Here is a 26,360-nt window from a genome sequence, read left to right on the forward strand (position 1 = left end):
CCTCTGGGGCCTGTCCACAAGGGTGTCCCCAGTGCACTGTTGTTGAGCATTTTTGTCAACCCACATCTTTGCACTCCGCAGGGGGCCTCTGCGATAGCGGACACTGCACGGCCCTGATACTGTGCAGCTGTTTCCAAATCCAGCCCTCGATTCGGATCGTCTTGCTTTTTAATATGACGTCTGTGCGGGACAGTCCCTGGCCTGGTGGTCGATTGAGAAGGTGGTAGAATTGAGTTGTTCTCCAGATCTTCACCGGACTGGGTTTGAGAGCCATGATTATGAATGGGGGGGACCATTCAGTTTGAATAGGGTCTCTACACTGCTGTATATAGAACCTAATCCCTAGTATTATCACTAACTGTATATGCTGGGTTTTCGGTGTAGGCTGTGAGGGGCCATTCATATGAATGCGATGTGGACACTACATTGTCTATGTATTATGTCTCATTCAATGTTCACAATGTTGGTCCGGAATAACTGCCCTGTAGAGCAACGAATATTTTATTGAATAGGATTTTTGATTTGTTTATGCAGGGCTGTCCATAGAAAAATGTATTCAATTATATATGGTACAATCTCTGTTTTCACCGGTCTGAGTAAGTCAAAAGTGAGACAAATGATTTAATGAAATGCAAGCCTTTTATTCTCTCACTCCCTCATGCATTCTCCCACATACATCTGCATTCCTCCTCTTTGCCCCCCTCTTAAACTCCAGTTTCGTTAAGCAGGTGTACTGTTCCATTCCAGGTAAACAAACCCCTTATGGGAGGGACTGGACCTCTCTCACCTTTCCTGCAGATGAGCTGTTATACTGTATCCACCATGCTGGGATATCTACCTTAATCTATTTTTAATAGTCCCAAGGAGGAGCCCAGTCTGCCAGTCCCTCTCAGTTGAAGTTCTTCTGAGGTTGTAGGTAGTAGGAGGAATGATTCAGCGTTGAAACTGATGTCGATTTGTCTTCTGGTTGAGAATGTTTGTGTTGGTTAATGTCTAATAAGAGCTTAGTGTTTTTAATATGATTTATTCAGCCCACTTGAATTTTGAATGCTTGTAATATAGCATGGATGCATGGGTAACGGTTGTTGTATTATGTAGAACTGTTTTAAGGAGAGGATGTCTGTAAAAAAAAATATTAAGACAGGAAACGCTGATTTACAGTTCTTGAGACAATTAGGGTATTACGCGCATAGTCTTTTTTCAGGGGTGAAAGCCTTGAAGTGAACTCAAATATTGAAGTAACATGTCATGTAAGAATTTTTTTTAAATGTAGTCTGCAGCTATAGTTTGATTATTGAAGTAAAATTAGTCGTTTTAAATGGAATTGTAAAAAGGCCTACTCTGTTTTAAACACAATTAATCTCTGCCGTTATGAATCATTATCAATAACCTTCCTATACAGTGTATTTGAATATTGCACCCTTTTAAAAAAGCCGTTAAAAAATATATATATGTATCGTAATTTTATGCAAAAGCATATAAGAACCTTTTAATTTAGTTGTTGTAGGTTTACAAGATAAAACTGAAATGCTGAGCTCTATTTCATACAACTACTTTGATATTTCGCCCTTCAAAATGTTTGCTAAATATTGGAAGGAAATCTATAGCCTATGTAAAGGCTATTGTTTAATTCATACACTTGAAATGAACAAATACTGGCATAAATAGTTTTTCAATATGGTTGAGCAGGGTGACTCTTGATGTGTCCATAGCTTTACCAGACAGAAAAATGAAAGGTTTAATGCATAGATAAGCAAATCATCTAATCCATGCGTTTACCCCATTTCAATTCATTTAATTCCTCTTTATAAAGAATGGTCACTATCCACTGGCCCTGCATGCTGAAGACTCTTAGTGTAATAAATGCTGAAATGCATTACATGTAAATCAATCTGAGAACGAATCCTATTCAGAGAGGGGGGACATTTCATTTGGGAAAGGGGACAAATGTAGGAAGGGGTCCCTCCTAAAAAGCAGCTGTTTCCACAATCTTTTTTTGTGCCCGGTCACTCACCTTTTCACTATCTCTGCGTTCAAAACACCCCGTTCCATTTATAATCCATATATTTTCCATTCGAGTCCACATTCGCCAGAGCCAAACTTGCCCAGCTTTTCGGACCATCCCCTTATAGTTGTTGGGTAGAAAGGCGGGGTGCATGGGTGTCAAACTGTCCTCAAAACACCATGAACGATTGATTTGCAGCACTTTTCAGCCCCCTGACATTACTTGGAGAGGAACTGAATAGGAAACCCGCGAGCCGGGGATGGAATAAAGATGTTCTCTGCTGGAAGAGAAGGAAAACTGCTCATTTACCCCCAGTCCATCTAGAGGAAAAAACAGAACTGTGGCTATTGAGAAGAAAGGGGCTGTATATACTCATCTAAATGCTGTCACAATGTACTGAAGGGCTATGAACATCCATGAATATTAAACCGCTTACTTCAACAAGGGATAGAGAAGTGAACCAGCTTTGCATTGGGACAATGCGGTAAAGCACGTTAAGCTTGTTTCTATTCTTTTATTCCCGCACTACAACTCCCCGGAAGAAATTGTTTATTGCCCACCACATGAATACAGAATGCATGAGAAAGAACGTTTAAGCAACTCCCAGACCCGATGACCTAATTTTGAAGACAGACAAACGTTTAAACTGATTGTTGAACCAGTTTAAAGTTGACAGCGTTTTCATTCTGTTTAAATAAACGTGGGACTCAAACCCTGAATTGTCCTATAGGCCATTTGAATGGAATATGAAAACATGATTTTGACATGTTTAGCCGTATTTTATAGGAGACATTTGCTCTAGGTTATGATATGTTATACATATTTCAATTGTATTAATAGGCCCTAACATAGAAATGTTGATTTTATATGTCGATTTGTATATTCGACTAAATCTAGTGCTAAACTGGCGACGAGGTTGTTTTTTTGGAATGAGTTTCATGGAAGGCAGTGTTGAACATCTCTAATGAAGAAAAAAATCGTATCTGGTTGGTGTGTGAAAGGTGATGAATAATTGTCAGTGACTTAAACCAAATGTGTGATACTCCCCTAATTGTTTTTTGATCGTTGAGGCCTATTTTACCATCGGATGCGCACAAAAACGTGCATGTGTGCAGTTAGAGATAATCCATGAATATTGCTGAGTAGCATGGGCTACTTGTCCGTTTCTCCATTTCACTTACTCACTCACTCATTCAATTAAATTCTCTCTCTCTTTTCTCTCTCTCTCTCTCTCTCTCTCTTACTCTCTCTCTCTCTCTTCCTCTCTCTCACACGCACACACACCCTCCGTCTCTCGCTCTTTCTCTCTCTCTCTGAAAGGGGAGGACCGCCTAATAGAAGGGTCTTTTCTTCTGCTGGGGCAGGTCTGTACCATAAGGGGAGTGTTGTTAATAGCTAATCAGAGAGGGGTCAGACCAGCCACATAGCCTACTGTATAAAGAGGACCCTCACTGCAAAAGGACGGAACATTTTCCAACCAGCCGTCTCACGAGAGGGAATATCCACTGTACATGTAGAGGCTTTCATATCTGACACCGCTGGCAGTAGTTTGCGAGATGGGCTCGGTATTACCCGCAGAGGCTTTAGCCCTAAAGTCTGCATTTAAATGTCAGAGTCGGTCCTTATCTGATATTATCACCTCAGACATTCTGCACAGTTTCTTGTATGGAAGGTGGAGAAATGTGATCGGGGAGCATCTGATGGAGGATAGACAGAGTAGCATCAGTCCCAAGACAGCCTTCACAGCTGAGGTCCTCGCGCAGTCCTTCGCCGGAGGTAAGTTGCCCCTTTAGAAATTCTTCCAATAACACCAGCCACGAGCCCAGGCCTGTTGCAATGTTTAACATCATAATATTTGGACATTTGTTTTTGTAGTAATAATACCAAATTGTGACAAATAATGAACTTTGACATTGTACGTTTTATTTGACTATAACATTTACATTTGAGTAATTTAGCAGCCGTTCTTATCCAGAGCGACTTCATTCATCATAACATACAGTAGCTAGGTGGGACAACCACATATCACAGGCATAGCTAATAGGCCTACACTTGTCCTCAATAAAGAAGCTATCAGCAAAGTCAGAGCTAGAGGGGAGGGGGGTCAAGTGCAAATGTTGGTTCAGGGAAGTTTTTCTTTTATATGTATTTATTGGCGGTGGGGATTACTTAAGATATCATTTGAAGAGGTAGGGTTTCAGGTGCTTTCGGAAGATGGGCAGGGGCTCTGCTGTCCTAGCTTCAGGGGAAGCTGGTTCCAGCATTGGAGTGCCAGGGCAGAGAAGAACTTGGACTGGGTTGAGCGGGAGCTGCCCTCACGAGTCTTACCTAAAACAAAAATAGCCTAGATTTACTTTTTTATTTTACAAACTTCTGTCTGTTGTTAGCCTATGGCAAGAAAAGGACCCCCTTGACAATAGTTTACTAAAAAGTGTTAAAATAGGCCTTTAGTTAGAATGTATTCAGCCAAATAACATTAGTCAGGTCTCATCATGCATGTCGTTGAGAGTGAACCAAAAAAGTGGGAACGTTCACTCCTCTGTTCTTCTTCTACTTTTTCATTAGGTCTACTGTTCTCCTGTATTTTCCTTCATTGGCCCTTTTATTTCCACCCATTTAACGCATTGACTAATTTAGCGCTTTGAGACCTTGCATTTAGAAGCTTGTTAGGCGTGTAACTGTTGCTGACTGAAAGACGAAGGTTATTCAATTCATTTGGTTAACTTTGTGCTTGACCTGAGAAAGTTTCCACTTAAACCGAGGGGAGAGAAAGGTTCCCCTTCTTTGATGTCCTGGATTTTATCCGGCATTCATCAATCTCCCGGAAGTCCATTTTCCTCCTTTGGCAGCTATGGGGCTCCGGCACTTTTCACTTTCTGTTCCCCAGATAATGCGCGGTGAAGGCTAAATCTATTGCCATTCATACCATGTCAACCATCTAATCGCCCTTCCATTTTTTTTTTTTGAGAAATTCCTGGGTCTTTTAAACAAGTCCTCATTTAATTCAGCGCAAATGTAGTGCTAGAAAGTTCTTAAAAGGATAATGAATTTGGAATTAGCCGTTTCTTTCAGTTGGACATAATGAATATCGCATCTGAAGCATGACCAATTGCTGGACCCTGAGCAATAGAATACCATTTAACCTCTATTCAGGCCATCTTTTCGCAGTTTTAAATACATTTTCTTTGATTCTGACATTAAATAATCCCAAGAGTTTTATTTTTTAACGTTTTGAATGAGAATGAAAATGCTTTCCGAGTTTTTTCTTCTTTTCAACAAACTTTCAATTCATCAATTTAATCGAATTAAACAATGGATAAGAAGTTGCTTAATATTTCATGACCACAATAAGATGCAATATATTTGCTGTGTTGGCAAAATGTTAAATACCTAATTCATGAGAAGGATAAACATTATTTAAGACCACACACTGTTTAAGATGTTCCAATTCATAAAGTTTTATCAAACGGTTATCAAAGCATCATATTAGGTGAATTTTTTATTCGAAATATGTGTTTTATATATATATATATATATATATATCAACCATTTTGCTTTTTGGCCTTTATGTAAAGGACATGCAATAATATTAGAACTAATGCACAATGTCTGACTTAAACCACTCCTATCCTCAATGTATTTTAGGCTAATTGTTTAGCTTGGTTACTATTTCATACATTTCTCTTTCATGCATGGATGAATTGACGAAATTCACAACTTTGATGAATTGTACACAGAAGTAAAATAATCTATTTTTCTCTTCCCTGCAGAGGTTCAGAAGCTCTCCAGCCTGGTGTTGCCCAGTGAGGTGATCATTGCCCAGAGTTCTATCCCTGGCGAGGGCCTGGGCATTTTCTCCAAGACCTGGATCAAGGCGGGCACAGAGATGGGTCCGTTCACTGGCAGGGTAATCTCCCCTGAGCACGTAGACCTGCTCAAGAACAACAACCTCATGTGGGAGGTGAGAATCAGCTGGGCAGCTATAGGGATTGATCTGCTTTCACAATTAGGCAGGGAATAATGGAAGCAAGGCAACAATGGATCTCTGTGTATGCCATGTTTTTGTGGGGGAAGCACAGGTTTAAAGGGGGCATCATCTGCCTTGTTCACAAGCTGTATGTACAAGAAGCTATATGTTAACATTGTACCAGACTCATAAGATTTTGCTGTTGTTCTTATAGGTGTTCAACGGGGACGGCACGGTGCGCTACTTCATTGATGCCAGCCAGGAGGACCATCGCAGCTGGATGACCTATATCAAGTGTGCACGCAACGAACAGGAGCAGAACCTGGAGGTGGTGCAGATCGGCAGCAGCGTCTTCTACAGAGCTGCAGAGGTGAGAAACAAGCCAGATACTATCACTCCAAACTGACATGAAGCCTCTGGCATGTCAGCGTTTTATGTTGTTGCTGAAATAATGACAAGTTCTGCTGTTAAGCCCATTCGTTTGTAGGCCTTCATTGTTGGTGTCAAATCTATAGTAATTGAATTTCCCCTTGCCCATATAGAAGTAAGGGCAACCTATTGTCATCTACTGAACAGCGCAACCTTCTGGCGTTCCCGGTACTGTTCCTGTTCAGTTTGAACATTTTCCTACTCTTGCTCTCTACAGACTATCCCCCCAGACCAGGAGCTGCTGGTGTGGTATGGAAACTCCCACAACACCTTCCTTGGTATTCCCGGCGTTCCCGGTACTGAGGAGCATCAGAGAAAGAGCCGGAATGGTGAGACCCTTGCCCCTCAGGCTACAGAGGGGTGGGGACAAAGACTGCCATTTGGGCAGCCACTCATGACCTCTTTAGAGCTGATTAATGTGGCTGTGGATAAACTGTATGGGCCTATTGAGTATTTAGAAAACCAGATAACAGGCTTCTTTATCTGTGGGGCCAGTGTTTATGGGCTCTGCTGCAGACAACAGATTTACATCACTCTTATTTATTGCAAAGCACTGAAAATACACTGATTCTATCCCATGTTAAATTCAACATTAGAAACGTCAGTCACATTAATTTGTGAATCAAACAACTCAGTCACTCTGCTTCTACTTTCCCCTGACAGAGGACTCTCACTCCTGTGACGGCTCTTCATCTTGCTCCCCCTCCTCCTCTTCTTCCTCGTCTGTGACCAGCCGCATGCGCTGCGTCATCTGCCACCGGGGCTTCAACTCTCGTAGCAACCTGCGCTCCCACATGCGCATCCACACCCTGGACAAGCCCTTCGTCTGTCGCTTCTGCAACCGTCGCTTCAGCCAGTCGTCCACCCTGCGCAACCACGTGCGCCTGCACACCGGAGAGCGCCCCTACAAGTGCCATGTGTGTCAGAGCGCCTACTCCCAACTGGCAGGGCTACGGGCACACCAGAAGAGTGCCAGGCACAGACCAGGGGCAGCGGGCGCAGACACTGCCTCCCAAGTCTCACCTCCTCCCCCACCGATCAACAGCCTGACCCAACACCAGGTCCCCCTGGTTCACCATATCCCCACCATAGTGCTATGACAGCAGAGAGGAGAGAGAGACACTTGCTAATGCAAACTACACTTTACACATGCACACCTGGGTCACAGGTTGCGCTCTCTCTCTCTCTCTCTCTCTTAGGGGATGGGCAGCCACTCTTTGCTCGTGTGGCAGGTATTGCAATAACTTTGTGTTGGGCCAGAGAGTATGACTGGGTTTATGCCTGGTGGGTTGAACTGATGGTACAGACATTCTTAAATACTTTTTACTGGTTGCCTTATTTACAATCTAGTCTCCTTAGACTTACTGGATATTATGTTTGTAATTCTCACAAAAAAGGTCTCATGTAGAGGGTCAACTGTTAGAGTCAACTGTTCTACTAGTGCCTGCACAAAGAACCTGAACAAAGGACTGAATGTTGGTTTCAATAGTATTTTGAGAGTAACTGTCAGTTTGTCTTTGTTTGTATACTCAAAACAGTATTGCAAGGACGCAGGAGACCAACGGAAATGGTGTTCTATTCAAGTCAATAATTCAATTGGTAAAGACAAGTACTCTGTATTTCAGATAATTCTGTTTTACCATAACAAGTTAAGATTTTGGGTGGTTCTGTCATGAATTCAACTTTACATCCTGTCAACTTAGCCCCACCAACTCAGGGAGACGGTTGCTTGAATAGTAAAGTAGCAAAGGAGAATTCAAATGAAATATACAGTATGTAGAAATTGGAGAGCAGCAGTGTACATTCATTTCAGCCTTGTCAAAATTTGACACTGTGTAATAGACACATTATTTCTGTATATTCATGTAAAGCGTTGTTTAATTCTGAACTGTATGTGAATGTAAATACATATGCGCTTTCCTTATATTCTAAATAAATAATGATATTAACAAGTCTGCATTGTGGTCTTTACTTTTGACCTTTTGGTAGCCTACTATGAAGCCTCCTAGCGTGTTGAGAATGTTAATTAGCTGTGAAGGAAGCAATAAACCAACATTAAAAGCACACAAGAAGATACTTTTGGTCATGTAGTGTTTGTGGACACCTGCTTGTCGAACATCTCATTCCAAAATCATGGGCATGAATATGAAGTTGGTCCCCCTCCTTGCTGCTATAACAGCCACCACTCTTCTGGGAAGGCTTTCCACTAGATGTTGGAACATTGCTGAGGGGACTTGCTTCCATTCAGCCACATTAGGGATGTCAGACACTGATGTTGGGCAATTAGGCCTGGCTCGCAGTCGGCGTTCCAATTCATCCCAAAGGTGTTTGATAGGGTTGAAGTCAGGGCTCTGTGCAAGCCAGGCAAGTTCTTCCACACTGATCTCAACAAACCATTTCTGTAGGGACCTCACTTTGCACGGGGGCATTGTCATGCGGTTTTCGACTGCTGCCGCACCTGCTGTCTCAAATTCTGAATGCTCAGCTATGAAAAGCTGACCTTTTGCACCCTCTACAACCACTGTGATTATTATTATTTGACCCTGCTGGTCATCTATGAACATTTGAACATCTTGGCCATGTGCCGTTACAATCTCCACCCAGCACAGCCAGAAGAGGACTGGCCACCCCTCAGAGCCTGATTCTTCTCTAGGGTTCTTTCTAGGTTTCTACCTTTCTAAGGAGTTTTTCCTAGCCACCGTGCCTCTACATCTGCATTGCTTGCTATTTGGGGTTTTAGGCTGGGTTTCTGTAGAGCACTTTGTGACATCGGCTGATGTAAAAAGGGATTTAGAAAAATATTTGATTGATTGAAATAGGAAAGGGTCTTCCCCAAACTTTTGCTTCTATTTCCACTTCACAAAAACAGCACTTACAGTTGACCGGGGCAGCTGGAAAGGTGGCATCCTATAACAGTGCCACGTTGAAAGTCACTGAGCACCCCAGTAAGGCCATTCTACTGCCAATGTTTGTCTATGGAGATTGCATGGCTGTGTGCTGGTGCTGCTGAAATAGCTGCACTATCCACTAAGTTAATGGGGTGTCCACATACTTTTCTATATACAGTGCATAATGGAGCAATAATAATATTTATTTGGGAGGACAGTAGCTCCTCCCCACTCCTCTGTGTGCCTCTTAGCGAGGCAGTGATTTTCATTTTCCTCCCTGGGTCTCCTGCGAGAGGCAGGGACTCCCTGTGGCCAGGTGTGTGTGTTGACTCCCTGGCAGTGTTGAGTCTCTGGTGAGGGGTGAATAAGACCTTATTCTCTACCTGGGCAACGTTAATTGTGATTTCCCTGTTCACATGTTGGAGGAACCTGTAGTGGAGGCTGCATGGACTGTGGATGAGGTGCATCTTGAGGGAGGCAATTGTGGGGAGCCACATCCAGCAGTGGCCACACCGGCACATCTCAGCACCATCCTCCTGGCGGACCTGAAATGGGGGTGAATATCTTCTTGTAGGTAGCTGGTCTTGAAGATGTGTGGTGTTTGGCCCCCGGATGTGAAACGTCTTACCACTGCCATCCAACTCGAACTTGAATTAGACCCTGAAGGTAACAGACATCAGTTGAAAAGCAATGTCCACACAAAGATGTTAACCACACTTTATGCTCTACATCCAGGACCAGTCTAAAGTTTGGACACACCTAGTCATTCTTCAAAGTAGCCACCCTTTGCCTTGATGACAGCATTGCACATTCTTGGCATTCTCTCAACAAGCTTCACCTGGAATGCTTTTCTACAATGTAGAACATTATAAAAATAAAGAAAAACCCTTGAATGAGTAGGTGTCCAAACTTTTGACTGGTACTGTACATATCAAAATGTGTATTCTTACCTGAGTGATTCTGTCTGGAGGTACGCTTGAGCCTTAGTCCCTCTTCAATGAGATAAGGTCTGGAGGCCTTGTGGTTTTGGAATGTCCTGGAGTGGATGGCATTGGCCTGAACAAGAGCCCTCGGCCTGGGCTCAGGGCTCAGGGCTCAGGGCTCAAAGCGTCTCACAGTAGGAGTGCTGACCTAGGATCAGGTCTCCACCTCTCTATATATATTATTCATTGTGATTTAAAAGGCTAAACTGATCCAATATCAGCACTCCTACTCTGAGATGCTTTGTGGATATGGGCCCAGGACTCTCCCTGGGTCTCCAGACTCCAGAGCTCCCAACTGCAGCTGGAGCCAAACTCCATCAAGAGGAAGAAACTGTTAGACAGTGCAGAGAGAGGCACAATATGATCACACCTCACTCAATACTGAAATCCACAAGATAAGTACAAATAATACAGACAGAATATTCCAACGAAATAACAACACAGCAAAAAGACTTGATTTATCTGGGGTGTTCCCCATACTGGAGCCATGCTGAGGCATTGGGTCCAGTGTAGCAGTGACAGAAGTGCAGGAGACAGTAGCCTCAGGGAGGAGGCTGGCTGGGACAGAGGCTCCAGGGCAGCTGTGTTGGAAAAATCTTCTCTCAGCCTCATTGCAAAATGTGTAGAATTGTATGAGATTAGCTATAAAACTGCACATTTTTCTCTTTGCACAAAGGCAAAATGTGTACATTTGCAGGAAGTTGGCTCAAATTTCTGCAGGCCCACCCACCAACGAATTTCTGGCTACACTACTGCTCCAGAGACTCCATCAGGACTAGTAGGCCAGGTTGGAGATTCGGTCTGACCTGTTAATGAATGGCAGACAAACATGCAATTAACAAACCAAAATATGTTTTACATGTTATATTCCTTTTCATTCAAAAATGTCTTACTGATCACTCTGACACTTACCTGTCTCAAACAGACGTTGCCAGCGTGTTTTTAGTTTTAACACCACCTTGGCTTCCAGGTGGCCTTTATACACCACTCTCTCTGCCAGAGTTTTTGGTTTGAAGACATTGGAATTCATTTTACACGATTTAAGCTTGCTTAGCAAAATTGTGTAAATGTGTGTCTGCTGAAAAATCAGCATGTTTGGTTCTGTTTCCAGGGGGATTTTTATTATGAGGTAGCTAAAGGCCACTTCCCAAAATCTGGTTGAATCAACGTTGTCCACGTAATAAAAAAAACAATATTAATCACTGTGATGACGTTGAATCAATGTGGAAAACGGATTGGGATTTGCAAATCATCAACGTAAAGGAATTTCGTATTTTTTCAGCCAACTTTTAACCAAGCCCTGCTGCCGTCAGATGGCGCTATAATTCCTGATGTCGTTTGACATTGGAGAATCACGTTGTTGTTGTTGATTTCACGTTGAAGTCACGTTTGTTGATTTAACCAAATGTAAATTAAAACTATATTTGAAATGACGTCTGTGCCCAGCGGGAGACTATTCCACAGAACTAGAATGAGATTCTAGTTTATGGGGATAGTCATCAGTGACAATGACTGGGGTTAACATTGGTTTGGAAGAATACATACAAATAATAAATTTATTGTTTTAATATCTGATTTTGTGTTTGTTTATTTATTGCCCTTTTTACACCTAATAATAATAAAAAATGCTGAAGGTGGGTTGAAGTACTGCTTCACGTTCACCTGATGGCGCAAGAAACTAAAAATCATCTCCAGCGTTCTTACGTAAACAATGTTTTTGCAAAGCAGTTTTGAAATATTGTGAGATAAATTATAAAATGAATAAATGTCCAGAGGCATTATTTGGATTTTGTGAAAATCCGCAAAGGTAAATTCCAATGAGTGGTAAATTCTGGAAGTATCTGATGACGTCAATTACAAGCGCCGTTTGAGTTAACAGAACAGAATTCAGAAAGCATGGCTGCGAATATGAGATTGCCAACTATTCGGAAACAAGTATCGTTATCATCCTCTCTGTCTGCTTTGGATGGAAAAGATCTAGTTGTTCCCGGTGATGTGATCACATCAGATACAGGGTTTATGAGGTATGTCTACAAGCTTGTATGAACATCACGAGAACAAGGTAACAGTCTGTCAACATGCTGCTCCCATCTAATACAATTTTGAGACTGAGTTTTATCTCTTTACTGTAAATCAATATTAATCGACGAATTTACCTCTTTGCTTTGGATAGGTAGCTAGCTATATAGCTAGGAAGCTATTGATTGATATTGACTAGATATCTCAGGTCTCACTTGTTAGTGCATAAATACACTACATGATCAAAAGTATGTGGACACCTGCTCGTCGAACATCTCATTCCAAAATCATGAAACAGCCCCTGTCAGCAACAGGTGTGGCTGAAATGGCTAAATACAATAATTTAAAGGGACGTCCACATACTTTTGTGTATATATATAGTGTAATATTCTGCAAGTGTCACTCGTAGAGTAGCTAAGGTTAGGCTTACCTATTTACTTGATTATTGTTAATATAGTTTCTCTTAAATTAATCATATAACTTATACCAAGTTAATTTGAATGATGTTGACGGTCAGTAATTTACGTGCATACAGGACATTGAAAGTGGATATATAGTGAGTCTTGACTAGACCATAGATGCTTTTCATTCTAGGGGTCATGGGACTTACATGGATGAAGAAAAACTAACAGCCTCTGTGGCAGGAGAGGTGGAGAGAGTGAACAAGCTCATCTGTGTACGGCCGCTCAAGACCAGGTAAGTGGACCAGGTGCCACAGTAATGTCTGTAATCCTAGGGTTAGATTTACCCCACTGGTTAGCTACTGACTCTGTTTTAATACAACTTTTCCATTGCGCAGCATCTGCTTTTATTGTTTACACACTGTTTGTCTGTAAAAAAAACATCACTTTTTATCACTTGTGCCATCTTTATCTGTTCTTATTCCCAGGTTCAACGGGGAGGTTGGAGATGTGGTGGTTGGGAGGATCACAGAGGTATGTTTCTGTTTGAAGTGGTGACCGAGTCAGTAAAGCTAATAGTGCCCTGGGGTGATCGTGCTTCTCCTGGTTGGAGCTTAGTGTTTGTCTGCCATTTTGTAGGTGCAGCAGAAGCGCTGGAAGGTGGACACCAACTCCAGACTGGACTCTGTGTTGCTGCTGTCCTCTGTCAATCTGCCCGGAGGAGAGCTGGTGAGTGGAATGGACAGCATATATCTGGGAATTAGGAAATGTGGTTGGGTAATGTGTGCTTGTTCCTCTTAGCACCCGGTGCAACCAAGTAGTACTGACACTTGGTAAAACTTCTTTGGATATTTGTTTACGTTCTTTCTCGGTCTTACCATCAATCAATCTTTCTATATCTGTCCTTCTTAGAGGAGACGGTCAGCAGAAGATGAGCTCACCATGAGAGACTACCTTCAGGAGGGGGACCTCATCAGTGTATCCTCTGATGTTTATCATCAACCTGGGCCCTTCTGCCTTTATAATGTCCATCCTACCTTCCAGCCTACTCTACATGGAATTTTTTATTATGTTTAGATTCCCTTGGCTCTACCATCTACAAGTAGCAAGTGTCATACTCTCATTGATTATGCATTATATTTTGTATGTAACTATGGTCAAAATTCTCCTTGACCGAGTTTACGTTCAGGCAGAGGTACAGTCTGTTTTCTCAGATGGGGCGCTCTCTCTTCACACCCGCAGTTTAAAGTATGGAAAGGTACAATTATTTTATTTTTTTCTGTGTAAATACCCTTTTTTAAGTGAATGAAAATGTAAACCATTTTCCTATTGTCTTATTCCTTTGCATCTACATCACATCAGTTGGGGCAAGGAGTTCTTGTGCAGCTATCTCCCTCTTTGATCAAGAGACAGAAAACCCACTTCCACAACCTGCCGTGTGGGGCCTCCATCATCCTGGGCAATAATGGCTTTGTGTGGCTGTACCCCACCCCAGGACATCAGGACGAGGAGGCTGGAGGATACTACACCAGTCTTGAGGTAAGAGCTGCCTGGGGCTACACAGCTTTGAGCGGGAATACAATGGATCCAACCTCTATGTAGATACACACACATTTTAGTAGCACTTCATTGTATCGTTCAACAAGACATAACGGCTTTACTTTCACTAGATTGTTATATTATCGACGCTGACCCTTCTGTTCCCCTTTTTCACCTCACTGTAACCTCTCCCCCTCTCCCCGCCTTGCCCTCTTAGCCTGTCTCTCTCTCAGATCGGGAGGTGATCTCACGGTTGAGGAACTGCTTGCTGGCCTTGGGGGCACACAAGGTGCTTCTGTACGACACCAGTGTGCTCTACTGTTACGAGTCATCACTCCCACACCAGGTAACACTGTCTATACTGATCTAGGTAATGGAAAGAGGATCTGAGGGAAGCGAACCTTTACATTCATTCAATTAGATCATTCTTTCAAAAGGGACTCGACCAAAGCCATTTTGTATGACACATGATCTATAGCCATCCAAGTCCTAATGATGTTGCATTTTTAGCTAATTTCATCAGACTTCAAAGAGTTCACAAAGCATATTGAGTTACAGGTTTCTCTCTTTCTAGATCAAGGATATCTTAAAACCAGAGGTGATGGAGGAGATTGTGATGATGACACGTCAGAAACTTGTCGAACTGGAGGGTTAGAGTACCAGATGCAACCTTCCTTAACGTAATGGAAGGTTTGTGTTCCCTGCATTCCAAGTTTAGGCATCAAGGCCTTAACCACATTGGGGACTGAACCTAAACCCAAGTTCTGAACTTGTCTCTCAAGCAGAAGATACCGTGACCTGTATATCCCCTTTTTGATACAATCTTCTGGCTTCACCAGGAAATGTATTTCTCTGCAGTTTAGTTTATGAAGCTAAAAATATAAACACATCAAGTGTTGGTCTCATGTTTCATGAGCTGAAATGAAAAAAATCCAGAAATTTACCATAAACTTTTTGTGTGTTTCTCTCAATTTGTGTGTACAAATTTGTTCACATCCCTGTTAGTGAGCATCTCTCCTTTGCCAAGTTAATCCATCCACCTGACAGCTGTGGCATATCAAGAATCTGATTAAACAGCATGATCATTGCACAGGTGCGCCTTGTGCTGGGGACAATGAAAGGCCACTTTAAAATGTTCAGTTTTGTCACACAACACAATGCTACAGATGTCTCAAGTTTAGAGGGAGCGTGCAATTGGCATGCTGACTGCAGGAATGTCCACCAGAGCTCTTACCAGATAATTTTATGTTAATTTCTCTACCATAAGCTGCCCCCAGTGTCGTTTTAGAGAATTTGGCCATACGTCCAACCGGCCTCACATGTAACCACGCCAGCCCAGGACCTCCACATCTGGCTTCTTCACCTGTGGGATAGTCTGAGGGGATGTGGTGAGGAGTATTTCTATCTGTAATAAAGAAACTTATTCTGATTGTCTGGGCCTGGCTCCCCAGTGGGTGGGCCTGGCTGCCAAGTGTGTGGGCCTATGCTTTCTAAGGCCCATCCATGGCTGCACCCCTGCATAGTTGTGAAATCTATAGATTAGGGTGTAATTTACTTATATGAACTGTAATTCAGTAAACTTTGAAGTTTTTTATTTTTGTTAAGTATATAAACTATAGCTATGTTTCTCAATAGACACCTATATTGGAGAGGGATGGTTGATTTACTGAATTAAAATGTTTCTGCAACCAAGGACCCAGCTGTTCCTCATTTCTTTGTGGTTGTTTTTTTTTAGAGAACTAGTAGAGGACTGTTGATAATGTGTCATACTTTTGAAAGAATAACTACTCTTTCGAGAATTAAATACACAAACCTACTTATGCCTCAAGCTATCAGTGTGTGAAACCTTTCTCTTATCATGCTTGTAAGTAGTGCGTTTTTATTTAGAGATTTCCCAATTAGATTATTTTACTTGTAATGTAATGAAATATCCTTGTGGAGGAATCTTAGACAGCCTCCCAATGTACATAAAAAAAATGTTTTTCCTCACATAATTATATTGATGTTTTGTTTACTCCTTTCCAAAGATGAGTTGAAAAGTCAGTAAATACAAAATAGGGAAGGAAAATGCATACCATCTTGCAAAGCCTTCCTCCTAACGTTTTGGTTCATAAAATCAACTTTACTGCCTGCCCTTTACCTTTAGTGAAACTGCTATTGATCAACAGTTGATCATTTGCTGTCCTTTTATGTCAAGTCTATGACTTGTGCTACATTTACATGGGACATGACATACTGTATGTACTATCACAGAAGATATTGTCTGTCTGTGTCCCATCTAGTTGCCCACGCATGAACGCACGCTCTGACGTAAAACGTATCCCCACCCCCATATTTTAGTAAACCACCTTGCGTGCGGAAATATGGCGGCCTCAGCGACGACTGTCCTACCGGTGTATATTGTTAAGATTGTATCGAAAGAGCACTAAATACGTTTAGAAACGAGGGAGATAGAAACGACGAGCTTGCTAGTTGCACGTGTTGAGAAGGAGCTGCGAAAACGCCCAAGAAACACACTGGTTGGTTCGAAAAGTTTGGAGTATGCTCCTTGGTTAAAGTGCCTGGGTTGGGGTGCACGGGAGAGAAACTCCGCAAGACAGAAAGAGTGGACACGAAGTTTGAATAGGACTTGAATACTAAGGGTTGGGGGGGGGGACACTGGACATTTCGGCAAACCTTTATTAATGTTGTCAATATTGAGTCAAACGAGACGACGAAGTACACCGTCCGAAGTTAGAACTGGTTATTAGGTTGACTGTTCCGATGTTAATTCCCAGGGTCTCGCGCGGCGTACCACCATCTAGCCAGTAAGGCTAGCTCCATCGTTAGCTGGAGCTAGTTCGCTAGCTAGTATTCCAATGAACAAAATGTTGCACAGCCATTCTTGCATCTTCATAGCTACTAAATAACATTCAGTTGTCAGAAATTGTATTCAAATACAGATCGTGTTTAAACCATTCACATTTGCTTTCTGGTGAAGCAAGTGCCTACCTTCTGAGTAATGCCAACGTTCGTTAGCTAGCTAAGTTTCCCATGATTTTTCCTCAAACACATTTTATCCCGCGGTAGCGTCTTGTCATGCATAATTGTGGCCTGAAAAACACTGCGGGATGTCCAGATGACAGCAAAACGGTAGCTGAATGTCAAATATACAATCAGTCATGACAAATCAGTGGATTGCATGGTGCTGAAAATACGTTTGTTGACCAAATATGGAACGTAGGCCTACATTCTATTATTACATGCTGGATGAATGTATGCCATCATAATTAGGCCTTAGATCTTCATGAATGTGTCTTGATTGGGGCTCCTCCAGTATCCTCCTATGTGACTGCCTGTGTCTTAAATAAAAGACACAAGTGCCATAAGAGACCAGATCTCATCTGACAGTAAGACTACCAAAGCAGTCAATGCATGATCAAGAGGGTGGAATCAGTGAGAAGGACTTGCCGGTCTATTTTCCGTTGCATTGACCTCCATCAAAAACCCCTGGATTGGTGTCAGCGGTGGGATGCAGAAGTGAACATCTGGAGAGGCCAAACTGACTGAGGGAAATCACACCACGGAGGTGGTCCCTGCCCTCCATCCCCTACCCACCAGGTGCCCCGGACCCAGGCACTGAGAGAGCCCAGTTTGGAGACCCGGCTGCGGCCTGGCACCCTGCCCTTATGGGGCAGCAGCCGGGGAAGTTTGTTGGGGACCAGAGGAGACCGAGTCTGCCGGCGCTGCACTTCATCAAGGGTGGGAAGAGAGAGTCATCACGACATGGGGCCCATCACTGTAACGTCTTCGCTGTGCATGGTAAGAACACACTGTTTCTGTGCAATAACATCAGACTGAAGACGGAAAGGCCGTGCGGTTGAGTCCGTTTCATGGACCCTTAACAACGTGATGAAACGTTGTTGCTCTTTGCTAAAACAAGCAAGGTGTTATAGATGACCAGCACACATAGAAAGGTGCAGCAGCAGCACACATAAATAGAATCTATGGCAGCACATGCAGTCAGGAGTGGAAGAGAGGAACAAATGTGTGTCAAAAATAATTATACTGAACAAAAATATAAACTCAACATGTAACCATTTGAATTGAAGTTTTCATGTTTTTCAATCAACAAACATCACATTCACAGATGTGGTAGACATAAATAATATAATAAAATATAAAACAAAACAAACACATTTGCAGCAGCACTATCTGTGATCATGTTAGCTATTTTATTAGCTGAGACAATGAGCAAAGAATTAGTTTTTACAGCACCTTACACAACATGTATATACACTAATCTCCCAAATCACCCTATTCACTCTGTCCAATTTGAAATATAGTTGAGAAGTGGTGACCAGACTCTATCAAACCTGGGCTGTCTCTTGCGGAGGTCATAAGTGAGCTTTTCAAGAGGAAGGAAGTCAACAATCTGGTCAATCTACATTTTAAATGTAGGAGAGGAATTAGATGCCCACAGTAGGTGAATACATTTTTTTGGAGAAGTATGTGATAGTCATAAACACATTTTCTCTGTCTGGATCAAGAACAAAGTCCCGCTGGGCATTAAGAAGTTAGAGACGGGGTCATATCAAACTGCATCTACATCTAGTATGTTCTGTGCAGCAGTATGTATAGATTGCCAAAATCTGACAATCTCTCTACAACTCAGAATACATGCATATAGGTTCCACTTTCAGAGGTAGAAATGTCTGTATTCATTCTAAGTAGTCTCACTGTGGTGTAAAAAAATATATATATTTAAATTATTTATTTTTTACATTAGTAGAGGAGCAGTATACCCTGTCGCAAACATCCGCCCATAACTCATCACTGATAGCCAGACAGGTTCTTTTCCCAGATTTCTTTTGAAGGAGTGAAGGAGTGAAGGAGGAGCCCACATTCTCAGAAAGGATTCAAGATATAGGAGATTTTGCCTTTGATGGATTGTGCTGTAGCAAGAAGGTTCTCAACTTCATTCAGCTGAGCTCTAAAACCTCCCCTTGGAAGTGAATGAGGAAATTACATGTCTAATTTAAAGATCTGGAAAAAAAAAGAAAATAGATTTTTTTGAATTCACGGCAGCGGACTTGAAAGGATTTCAGTGTAGTTGTGTTCGGATGAAACAGGTCTGAAAAGGTATGCCGGAGATTAAAGTTGGCATTACTCAGGGCTTTTGGCAAGTCTGGGTTGCATACTATAGGCGAGTGAGAGCATATCTGAGAGGCAATGCCAAGGTATTTCTTACAGTCCTTCCATCCTAGTAGAGTGCTGTAAATCACAAAGGTTTTGGCAATGTTGCCCCCTTCACTAAAGTTATTAATGAATACAATTGAGTTTAGGAGCAATGAAACACAGGATTGGGCCTCTATCTGAATCCACATTGAGTCTTGTCCGTTTGTGATTCATGTTAGCATGTTGCGGATTTGGGCAGACCAGCAGTACAATTGAAGGCAGGGAAGGGCAAGACTCTCCTTAGATTCAGGTTTCGAAAGAGTGGAAAACTTGATCCTAGGTGTTTTTTTGCCCCATTATAAATTTGGTGATGCTTTGGTTAGTAGTTTTGAAAAAAGAAACTGAGAGATGGCATGGGAGCATCTGAAATAAATAGTTCAATCTAGGGAGGATGTTCATATGGATAACATTGATTCTTCCGACTAGTTTGTGTTACAAAGATTCCACAGTATTGAAACCCCTGTCTTCCATTGGAACAGGCAGAGTGTCTTAATTTATTTATCTGTTAATTTACCAGGTAAGTTGACTGAGAACACGTTCTCATTTATAGCAACAACCTGGGGAATAGTTACAGGGGAGAGGAGGGAGATGAATGTGCCAATTGTAAGCTGGGGAGGATCAGGTAGCCATGATGGTTTGAGGGCCAGATTGGGATTTTAGCCAGGACACCGGGGTTAACGCCCCTACTCTTACAGTAAGTGCCATGGGATCTTTAATGACCTCAGAGAGGCAGGACACCCATTTAACATCCCACCCGAAAGACAGCACCCTACACAGGGCAGTGTACCCAATCACTGCCCTGGGGCATTGGGATATTTTTTAGCTCTCCTGAAAACCTGCCGTACTGAGCAATTGTCTAAAATGAGAGGGAGGGATATCTCAGGGTTGGATATGAAGAGCAAGACAACATCCACATAGAGCAAAATCTTTTGCTGAAGGCCGACCTGCAGAATACTTGGAGTGCTCCGTATCAACTCTGCCAAAGGCTCCACCCCCAACAATTTTATTTTTTTATTTTTTTAACCTTTATTTAACTAGGCAAGTCAGATAAGAACAAATTCTTATTTTCAATGACTGCCTAGGAACAGTGGGTTAACTGCCTGTTCAGGGGCAGAACGACAGATTTGTACCTTGTCAACTCGGGGGTTTGAACTTGCAACCTTCCGGTTACTAGTCCAACGCTCTAACACTAGGCTACCCTGCGAAAGGGGGACAGCGAGCATCCTTGTCTTGTGCCACATCTCAAAGGGAATCTGTCAGAATTCAAATAAAATTTGGTTTGTCACATATGCTGAATACAGCAGGTATTCCTTACTGTGAAATGCTTACTACAAGCCCTAACCAACATTGCAGTTCAAGAAATACTTACTAAATAAACGAACGTTAAAAAACCCCAGAATCAAATCAAAAAGTAAGAAGAAAATTACATAAAAATAACAAGGCTATATACAGGGGGTACTGGTTAGAGGTCGACCGATTATGATTTTTCAACGCCGATACCGATTTATTGGGGGGCCAAAAAAGCCGCTACCGATTAATTGGCCGATTTAAATAAAATAAATATGAAAGCTGGTGGTTCCTTTTAACATGAATCTTCAATATTCCCAGGTAAGAAGTTTTAGGTTGTAGTTATTATAGGACTTTTTCCCTCTATACCATTTGTATTTCATTAACCTTTGACTATTGGATGTTCTTATAGGCACTTTAGTATTGCCAGTGTAACAGTATAGCTTCCGTCCCTCTCCTCGCTCCTCCCTGGGCTCGAACCAGCAACACAACGACAACAGCCACCTCATCGAAGCAGTGTTACCCATGCTGAGCAAGGGGAACAACCACCCCAAGGCTTAGAGCGAATGAAGTTTGAAACGCTTTTAGCGTGCATTAACTAGCCAGCCATTTCACTTCGGTCACACCAGCCTCATCTCGGCAGTTGATTAGGTTTGAAGTCAAACAGAGCAATGCTTGACGCACAACACGAAGAGCTGCTGTCAAAACGCACGAAAGTGCTGTTTGAATGAATGTTTATGCGCCTGCTTCTGCCTACCACCGCTCAGTCAGATACTTAGATACTTGTATGCTCAGTCAGATTATATGCAACACAGGACACGCTAGATAATATCTAGTAATATCATCAACCATGTGTAGTTAACTAGTGATTATGATTGATTGTTTTTTATAAGGTAAGTTTAATGCTAGCTAGCAATTTACCTTGGCTTACTGCATTCGCGTAACAGGCAGTCTCCTTGTGGAGTGCAACGAGAGGCAGGTCGTTATTGCGTTGGACATGTTAACTGTATGGTTGCAAGATTGGCTCCCCCGAGCTGACAAGGTGAAAATCTGTCTTTCTGCCCCTGAACGAGGCAGTTAACCCACCGTTCATAGGCCGTCATTGAAAATAAGAATGTGTTCTTACCTGACTTGCCTAGTTAAATAAAGATTAAATAAAGGTGTAAAAAAAATACAGATTTCCGATTGTTATGAAAACTTGAAATCGGCCCTAATTAATCGTCCATTCCGATTAATCGGTCGACCTCTAGTACTGGTACATTCAGACCGTTAGTCGTCACCATGGCATTTGGATGAGAATATAGGAGCTTAATCCATTTAATAAAGTTTGGGCCCATATTGAACTTTTCTACGATTGAGAACAGAAAGCTCCACTCCATCCTGTCAAACGCCTTCTCAGCATCCAGTGAAGCCAGCAGGACAGTGGTATTTTGTGCGTTTACTTAATCTATAATATCAAAAAGACTACGAATGTTATCAGAAGAGTACCTGTCTCTAATAAATCCAGTTTGGTCTGCATTTATTATTTTGGGAAGAGGAGTGTTTACCAAATTGCTCGCCAAAAGACTTATTTATTTATTAAGAATGATTTTATAACCGGAATCCAACAAGCTTATGGGCCGGAAGGATGAGCAGGATAGAGGGTCATTGTCTTTTTTGACCAACACTAATGCCGGCTGTGTACATACTCTGGGAGGGCTCAGTTTTTGCAAAAATCATCCAGCATTGGCATGAAAATAGCGCTAAACTGAGGCCAAAAAGCTTTGTATAACTCGCTGAGTAATCTGTCTGGGCCTGGAGACTTGTTAGGTGCATGGAGATAATTGCCTCTAGGACCTTCTCAGGAGTGGAGGAGGAGTTGAGATCTTATTGGTCGGTCTCTGATAGTTTTGGTAGTGAGATTCCCACTAGGAATGAATGGAGTTCTGCATCTGTATATTTTCTCTCAGAAGTAACATTTGCAGTAAAAATCATGAAAAGTTAAGTTTATCTTATTTGGATCATATATGACCTCGTCATCTGCTGTTTGGATGGCCATGATTGTACGCTCTGACTGAACATTGGTAAGCAAGCAATCTGCTAGCCCTATTGCTATACTCATGGTATTTATGTTTAGTAAAGAATGTTTTTTAAATTTTTTTATCTCCCGGGTATAGTTCAATTTTAGTTTGACTTTGGCTGCTTTAAGTTGACTCCAGGAGTTGCTGTCTGGGTATTGTTAATGTACTTTTTTCACAGCGTTCCAGCTCCCTCAAGATCTAACATGTGTGCTTCCATTGCTTTTTTCTTTGAGGAAGCATATGCAATTAGATTACCTCTTACTGTGGCTTTGGCAACGTCCTACATTGTGGCCGGAGAAACAGGAGAGTCATTGTTCTCGTGTGTAGTTGTCTATCCATGTAGTAACCAATGTATGGAATGCTTCATTTGATAACATGGTGTTGAATTTCCAGACTTTGACCTCGGGATGATTTTACAGAGGTCAATGCAGAGACAGACAAAGGTCTGAAAGTGCTATGGGTCTGATTGTAGAAGTGGCAGAATTTATGAAAAACTTGGATAAAAATGTAATCTATACGAGAGTAGGTGTTATGGACATTGGAGTAGTATGTATAGTCCATAGATTAGCTATTAGTCGCTCTACAGATATCTATCAGTCCCGTCTCTTTAGTAAGCGAGTTCAACATCTTTGCCGATCTAGGGTTTATGGTGGGGATTTGAGATGATTTGTCCAGAGTTGAGGGTACAATAAACATTTCCAGCCAGGACTCCAAAGGAAACACAATGCTCATTGAACAGGGTTCTCATTTTCAAAATGTGTATTTATTTATTTCACCTTGTCACGGCTGGCTGAAGGACTGGACCAAAGTGCAGCATGGTAAGCTTACATTTTCTCTTTATTAAAAAATGACGCCGACAACCGAAGAACAAAAACCAAACCGTGAAGCTTTGGGCTATGTGCCTTGAACAAAGACAAAGTTAACTTCCCACAAAACAGGTGGGGGAAAAGGGTACCTAAGTATGGTTCTCAATCTGAGACAACGATAGACAGCTGCCTCTGAGAACCACACCCGGCCAAACGCATAGAAATAGAAAATCACAGAACATAGACTGCCCACCCAAATCACACCCTGACTAAACCAAAATAGAGACATAAAACGCTCTCTACGGTCAGGGCGTGACAGTACACCCCCAAAGGTGCGGACTCCGGCCGCAAAACCTGAACCTATAGGGGAGGGTCTGGGTGGGCATTTCTCCGCGGTGGCGGCTCTGGCGAGGGACGTAGACCCTCGAATTGGGGACCCTTGTAGCGGGCCCCGGGCAGGAGGGAGACTCTGGCAGCTCTGGACAGGAGGGAGACTCTGGCCGCTCCGGACAGGAGGGAGACTCTGGCAGCTCCGGACAGGAGGGAGACTCTGGCAGCTCCGGACAGGAGGGAGAGCTCTGGAGGGAGACTCTGGCAGCTCCGGACAGGAGGGAGACTCTGGCAGCTCCGGACAGGAGGGAGACTCTGGCAGCTCCGGACAGGAGGGAGACTCTGGCAGCTCCGGACAGGAGGGAGACTCTGGCAGCTCCGGACAGGAGGGAGACTCTGGCAGCTCCGGACAGGAGGGAGACTCTGGCAGGGAGGAGGGAGACTCTGGCAGCTCCGGACAGGAGGGAGACTCTGGCAGCTCCGGACAGGACAGGGAGGAGGGAGACTCTGGGAGACTCTGGCAGCTCTCGGACGGACAGGAGGGAGACTCTGGCAGCTCCGGACAGGAGGGAGACTCTGGCAGCTCCGGACAGGTGGCAAGCACAGGACTCACCGGGCTGGGGAGACATCCAGGAGGCCTCCTCCTTGGCCGAGGCACCGGATACACTGGGCCGTGGAGGCGCACTGGTGGTCTCGAGCGCAGAGCTGGCCCCACCCGTTCTGGTTGGATGCCAGCTTCCACCCAGCTAATACGGGACCCTGGCACCGAGCACACCGGCCTGTGAATGCTCCGCCTCGACACCGTGAGCATCACCCCATAGCACGGGGCCTGACCAGTCCCATGCTCTCCACGGTAAGCACGGGGAGTTTGCTCAGGTCTGCTTCCTGACTCTGCCACACTCCCCGTGTGCCTCCCCCCAATTTTTGGGGGGGCTGCCTCTCGGGCTTCCTTGCCAGTCGTGTTCCCACATACCGCTGGTTCCTTTCCTCTGCTCTCCTAGCTGCCTCCACCTGTTCCCATGGAAGGCGATTCCTTCCCGCCAGGATCTCCTCCCATGTGTAGACTCCCTTGCCATCCAGAACGTCCTCCCATGTCCAGGAGTCCACCTTACCACGCTGCTTGGTCCGTTGGTGGTGGGAAGTTCTGTCATGGCTGGCTGAAGGACTGGACCAAAGTGCAGCATGGTAAGCGTACATTTTCTCTTTATTAAAAAATGACACCGACAAAACGAAAAACAAAATCCAAACCGTGAAGCTTTGGGCTATGTTCACATAGACAAAATTAACGTCCCACAAAACAGGTGGGGGAAAAGGGTACCTAAAGTATGGTTCTCAATCAGAGACAACGATAGACAGCTGCCTCTGATTGAGAACCACACCCGGTCAAACACATAGAAATAGAAAATCATAGAACATAGACTGCCCACCCAAATCACACCCTGACCAAACCAAAATAGAGACATAAAATGCTCTCTGCGGTCAGGGCATGACACACCTTTATTTAACCAGGTAGGCCAGTTGAGAGCAAGTTCTCATTTACAACTGCGACCTGGCCAAGATCAAGCAAAGCAGTGCGACAAAAACAACAACACGAGTTACACATAAACAAACGTACAGTCAATAACACAATAGAAAAATCTATGTACATTGTGTGCAAATGTAGAAGAGTAGGGAGGTAGGCAATAAATAGGCCATAGAGGCAAAAATAATTACAATTTAGCATTAACACTGGAGTGATAGATGTGCAGATGATGTGCAAGTAGAAATACTGGGGTGCAAAAGAACAAGAGGATAAGTAACAATATGGGGATGAGGTAGTCGGGTGTGCTATTTACAGATTGGCTGTGTACAGGTACAGTGATCGGTAAGCTGCTCTGACAGCTGATGCTTAAAGGTAGAGAAGGAGATTTAAGTCTCCAGCTTCAGTTATTTTTGCAATTCGTTCCAGTCATTGGCGGCAGAGAACTGGAAGGAAAGGCGGCCAAAGAAGGTGTTGGCTTTGGGGATGATCAGTGAAATATACCTGCTGGAGCGAGTGCTACGGGTGGGTGTTGCTATGGTGACCAGTGAGCTAAGGCAAGGCGGGGCTTTACCTAGCATAGACTTATATAGATGACCTGGAGCCAGTGGGTTTGGCCACGAATATGTAGTGCGGGCCAGCCAACAAGATCATACATGTCGCAGTGGTGGGTAGTATATGGGGCTTTGGTGACAAAACGGATGGCACTGTAATAGACTACATCCAGTTTGCTAAGTAGAGTGTTAGAGGCTATTTTGTCGAGGATCGGTAGGATAGTCAGTTTTACGTGGGTGTGTTTGGCAGCATGAGTGAAGGAGTCTTTATTGCGAAATAGGAAGTTGATTCTAGATTTCGTTTTGGATTGGAGATGCTTAATGTGAGTCTGGAAGTATAGTTTACAGTCTATCCA

General features: G+C 43.1%; 3 protein-coding genes across 3 annotated transcripts in view; all 3 read left to right on the top strand.

Moving 5' to 3' along the window:
* Positions 1 to 3,705: 3,705 nt before the first annotated feature.
* LOC112219726 (PR domain zinc finger protein 12-like) lies at positions 3,706 to 8,375 on the top strand. The gene is made up of 5 exons (XM_042302818.1): positions 3,706 to 3,781; positions 5,776 to 5,966; positions 6,187 to 6,342; positions 6,619 to 6,730; positions 7,065 to 8,375. The coding sequence occupies exons 1-5, from the start codon at positions 3,706 to 3,708 to the stop codon at positions 7,499 to 7,501; spliced, it is 972 nt and encodes a 323-aa protein (XP_042158752.1). The 3' UTR covers positions 7,502 to 8,375.
* Positions 8,376 to 12,119: 3,744 nt separating this feature from the next.
* Positions 12,120 to 15,118, top strand: LOC112219834 (exosome complex component RRP4). The gene is made up of 9 exons (XM_024381338.2): positions 12,120 to 12,296; positions 12,886 to 12,987; positions 13,181 to 13,226; positions 13,332 to 13,421; positions 13,605 to 13,670; positions 13,882 to 13,950; positions 14,055 to 14,231; positions 14,449 to 14,577; positions 14,806 to 15,118. Exons 1-9 carry the CDS (start codon positions 12,169 to 12,171, stop codon positions 14,884 to 14,886), a joined length of 888 nt encoding a protein of 295 aa, XP_024237106.1. The 5' UTR covers positions 12,120 to 12,168; the 3' UTR covers positions 14,887 to 15,118.
* Positions 15,119 to 16,568: 1,450 nt separating this feature from the next.
* Positions 16,569 to 26,360, top strand: part of LOC112219306 (tyrosine-protein kinase ABL1) — a 72,196-nt gene continuing 62,404 nt past the window's right edge. Inside the window, exon 1 of the mRNA XM_024380428.2 lies at positions 16,569 to 18,032. Coding sequence (XP_024236196.1) covers positions 17,900 to 18,032 — 133 coding nt within the window. The 5' untranslated portion in view covers positions 16,569 to 17,899. The remainder of the gene's footprint in view (positions 18,033 to 26,360) is intronic.

Source organism: Oncorhynchus tshawytscha, linkage group LG20, assembly GCF_018296145.1.
Source record: "Oncorhynchus tshawytscha isolate Ot180627B linkage group LG20, Otsh_v2.0, whole genome shotgun sequence".
In the NCBI taxonomy this organism is placed as follows: domain Eukaryota; kingdom Metazoa; phylum Chordata; class Actinopteri; order Salmoniformes; family Salmonidae; genus Oncorhynchus; species Oncorhynchus tshawytscha.

What these genes read in the sequence shown, in the direction of transcription:
- LOC112219834 (XM_024381338.2), top strand. Translation starts at nt 12,169, where the DNA reads ATGGCTGCGAATATGAGATTGCCAACTATTCGGAAACAAGTATCGTTA. An exon ending in GATACTACACCAGTCTTGAG is followed by an intron (nt 14,232 to 14,448) that starts GTAAGAGCTGCC and finishes TTGCCCTCTTAG; the next exon opens with CCTGTCTCTCTCTCAGATCG. An exon ending in AGTCATCACTCCCACACCAG is followed by an intron (nt 14,578 to 14,805) that starts GTAACACTGTCT and finishes CTCTCTTTCTAG; the next exon opens with ATCAAGGATATCTTAAAACC.
- LOC112219726 (XM_042302818.1), top strand. Translation starts at nt 3,706, where the DNA reads ATGGAGGATAGACAGAGTAGCATCAGTCCCAAGACAGCCTTCACAGCT. An exon ending in CGCGCAGTCCTTCGCCGGAG is followed by an intron (nt 3,782 to 5,775) that starts GTAAGTTGCCCC and finishes TCTTCCCTGCAG; the next exon opens with AGGTTCAGAAGCTCTCCAGC. An exon ending in TCTTCTACAGAGCTGCAGAG is followed by an intron (nt 6,343 to 6,618) that starts GTGAGAAACAAG and finishes TGCTCTCTACAG; the next exon opens with ACTATCCCCCCAGACCAGGA.